The sequence below is a fragment of the Vicia villosa genome, linkage group LG5 (genome assembly GCF_029867415.1).
Source record: "Vicia villosa cultivar HV-30 ecotype Madison, WI linkage group LG5, Vvil1.0, whole genome shotgun sequence".
Lineage (NCBI taxonomy): Eukaryota > Viridiplantae > Streptophyta > Magnoliopsida > Fabales > Fabaceae > Vicia > Vicia villosa.
In genome coordinates this window covers 95,462,359-95,466,469 of record NC_081184.1, presented here as the reverse complement: position 1 = coordinate 95,466,469, position 4,111 = coordinate 95,462,359, and the positions used below count along the sequence as shown (strand labels likewise).

The following is a 4,111-nucleotide window of genomic DNA, read 5'->3' as shown; positions in this document are numbered from 1 at the left end:
AATGATGCTCAATACTTGTAATAAAAAAATGATGTTCAATACAATACAAACTACTTTGGAGCTGTAACAGATTACCACAACTTCCAGTGGCTCTTAGTAACCAGCTACCTTACCTGAAGTGTGTAATCGGTTAACACAACTTCCAGTAGCTCTTTGTAACCGTTTACCAGAAATGCATAACCAATTACCAGTTTGTAAATTTTGATTTTATGTTTACTTGGTTAGATGTAATGTTGTGTAAGTATAAATAATCCGTTGGGTTCTAAATTATAAGATCACTATTCTACATTTTCTACCCTATTATCTCTGATTCTCTCATTTTCTCACTCTCTTCATCATCAGTGTTATCTTTGTGATTGTATTTCTCACTCTATAGTAAGTAGAGCATGTTTCACGCCAAACATGTCATACCAGAACCCTCATCACAGTTGCAGCGGAAGATTATAATTAGTTATAAAAAACGATTTATAAATATAAAATTTCACCATTCAAATATAGTATACATTAAGTCACGCACACAAAAAAGTTGTGATCATTAAAGCATGTTTTGATTTTAATCTTGACATGTTTGTATCAATTTACATAGAAGTTAAAAGCTTGTCTCGTTCAGGTTCCCTTCTATCCAGCTTACCAACATCTGAAGTGCAGCTTTAGGTTGATCCATAGGAACCATATGTCCAGCACCATTCACCTGTTGCACAACACATAAACATAAGTAACCAAAAATGAAATCAACAATGTAACACTCAAGAAAAGTATAAACTAACCTTTAGAAAAGAGAGAGGTCCATAGCTATTCAACAATCCTGCTTTTGTACCATCAACCAAAAACTGAACTGTTTTGGATGCCACAAACTGTTTTTGACCTGACCAATTCATGCTATGAACCCAATTTGAATTCCCTATCATATAATTGCAAATTAGCATAACATTGTAAGAGTTTAAAATATCCTATATGCTAGAATATATCACTCACCAAGCCAATTGCAAATAAAATCAAATTCTCCAGCATATATAAGAACCTTGATTCCGTCTTCAAGAAGTGAAGGAATATCCACTTCAAGGTTTCTCATCCAATCTTGCAGCATAGCATTGTATACTACTTTGCTGCATGAAACAAACTCTATATCTCCAACACCTAAAGCATCCCTAACTGTTTTCTTATTTAGAAAAGTCTCAAGATTTGAGAAATCATAACACAATGGTCCCTCGCATGTCTTTCTGATATCATAGAACTACAGTTTACAAGATATTAGTTAAATTAACACGAAAAAAAAGTAAGTTTTGTTTCGTTATGATACTTACATTAATGTTTCCAACAATGGACAAGATATTATTCATTATTCTTTCGCATTGACTTAAGGCTGTTAAGCAACTTTCTCCACCTTCACTCTCTGACAAATCAAACACTTGGGAAGTTGTAATAACTTTCTTCTGTAACTAAATATAAACAAAAATGAGTCCAAGAAGTTGATATAAATGTAAAAAGAATTTTGTACCGCAAGTTTTGGTGGCATCCAAACACGGTGGAATAAATTTGTTGATATCAGCTTGATCTTCCTTTGTAATCAATTTGTTATCAACTGCAAATTGAGTGTATGCTTGGTACTGAATTCCTGGGTCGGTTAACCCATTACCAATAGCAAATCCCTGATATAGTACATGAATCAAAACATGCTGAAAAAAATTGAGTTAATGAATTCATAATATAAATTGAATATTGTAAGACCTTGAGATTTATAGTAACCCCTTTGTTATTTTTGTTTCCTTGGTGAACTCGAGACGCAAGTGCGGGAACATAGTGTCCAGCATATGATTCGCCAGTAATATAAAAGTCATTCTTAACATACTCAGGGTGTTGCTTGAAAAACTCCTGTAATATAGCAAAGAAAAACTATAGTTAATCTAATATAGTAAAATTCATATATACATATCATGTGCTTCATCATATTTTTTCAAATTTCAAAATTGATACTGTATATACCTGCAAGAAGTCATACAAATCATTACTAACACCAGTTTCATCATGAGGAATATCATTATCATTAGAACTGTAGCTGAAACCTGTCCCAATGGGTTGGTCAACAAAAATAATATTTGATCCCTACAAAATGAAAAAAAAAAAAAAATAACACTTTAGTCAATAAGAAACCTCATTTGGTGTAACAACTTGATTCCACTTGTTAACCAATGTATTTGGTATGACTATATATATAAATGTTACTATATTACCTTGTCCCAACCATAGTCATTCCAAACAAGAGACAAATCATTGTTAATTTTAAAAGGTCCATTCTCATAAAACAAAGCAAGTTCACTGCTACAACCTGGACCTCCAGTCAACCATATCACAACTGGTGCATCCTTAGTACCATTTCTTGATTCAAAGAAAAAATAGAACATCCTACAATTTTAAATAAACAAACGAAAATGAACACATGCTTTGATGATATAATGAGTATATGTGCATGTGACGTGTTAAGAGAATGTCAATGGTTGGTTTCTTAAGATCTGTTACTATAGTCATGCACATTGAAAATAGCACTATAAGGAAATAAATAAATAAAACAGGTAAGTATATATTGAGAACAAAGTGGTACAACAACCTTTTGACCTGGATCTCATCAACATAAACGATGCTTTTTGTTGGAAACTACTTTAACTCACCATCACATGACATTTCATATTATCAACCATTTAAAATAATGTTCAAACTGTTACATCGTCATTAATTCCAAAATGCTTCTTTTTTTTTCTTTTTTTTTTTTTTATAAATTCTTGTTCATTACACACCATTCATACATTCCAATATTCTACTCATTCACATAAAATTAAATGATTCAGTAGTCTCTATCTACAACCGCGTCATACTGCAATTATATTAGGTTGGTAAATAAGATTAAAAATCTGGTATCTACACAAATATAAGAAGGTTATCAGTTTAGTTACCTTGCAGATTTGGAAAGGGAATAATATCCGGCATGGTGACCGAGATCATCAACAGAAGGCTCATCAGAATCACCGAAAAATGAGAACTTCTTCTCTACGATCTTTCCCGGGACAAAACTATCGAGAGAATGATCACCATGTATTATATTAACCGGTTCCTTTGGGAATAAGTTAAAGCTTCTTATAAGCTTTTCAGCTCGTTGATTTGGTGAAAACTTTGTGGTTGATAGCAAACGTTGATGATGTGTGGTGCGTGAAGTTGCATACGAAGAAGAAAATAAAATGAAGAACAAGAAAAGAGACAGAGAGGTTTTGAAGAATTCCATTTTTTGTTGTGAGAAAGGTGAGGCAATGGCAATGTTTTTATAGCATTCAGAGAGTTTTGAAACGGTTAAGCTTACGGTCTTCACCACTCTTCATATACTACTTGGATCAATAATATTTAATTTGAATTTAATAATAGTATAGTTGACTCCTAATTTCAGATTAACCAATTGTATACTCTTCTAGAATGAAATATAAATAAACACAAAGTAGTTGTTGATAAGTTGATATATAAACCACATACATCAATTTCTTGACTACTTTATCAGAGTATTATCATAAATTATAGATTAGAAGAAATTTTATTTGTTACATCCTATTTTTAGATATTAGTTGTTGTTTGTTTGTTTTCTTTGAAAAATATGGTTTTGATGATCAGTATTGCAGTGACGTGTAGCATTAAAATTGGAATGATATATTATTTGGTATTGTACTTAAGGTAGAATGAAAATTAGAATACTTAAATTGGAAATAAAGAATATTAAAGGGAGTTGTACGATAAAGCAATCCATGTTGAATTTTGTACTAAGAATTTAAGTTTCTTAAATTCAGAATTTCCTGAATTTGAGTACCGGTTGATGCATGTACTGAGAAAAACATATCATAAGTGATTTATGTATTCAGTGCTACGAAAGGATTGGTACTAATATATAGGTCATTTAACTTCTCATTTAAGGGTCATAGGTTAATGATTCTAATACAAAAGTATTGTATTGGAAAAATCAATATTTTTTTTTTAGTTTTAATTTAATACGTAACTTTTAAATTAATTTATTTTTTGAGTTTGATCGTGTGATTTAAGAGTGTATTAGATTGAGATTTCAATAGTCTATTTATGA

At 31.2% G+C, this 4,111-nt stretch overlaps 1 protein-coding gene across 1 annotated transcript; it reads right to left on the bottom strand.

Moving 5' to 3' along the window:
- Positions 1-464: 464 nt before the first annotated feature.
- LOC131606890 (serine carboxypeptidase-like) lies at positions 465-3,431 on the bottom strand. The gene is made up of 9 exons (XM_058878981.1): positions 2,949-3,431; positions 2,232-2,403; positions 1,984-2,103; positions 1,729-1,872; positions 1,499-1,649; positions 1,305-1,393; positions 976-1,234; positions 768-901; positions 465-691 (listed from the first exon to the last, which is right to left on the bottom strand). The coding sequence occupies exons 1-9, from the start codon at positions 3,272-3,274 to the stop codon at positions 590-592; spliced, it is 1,497 nt and encodes a 498-aa protein (XP_058734964.1). The 5' UTR covers positions 3,275-3,431; the 3' UTR covers positions 465-589.
- Positions 3,432-4,111: the final 680 nt, after the last annotated feature.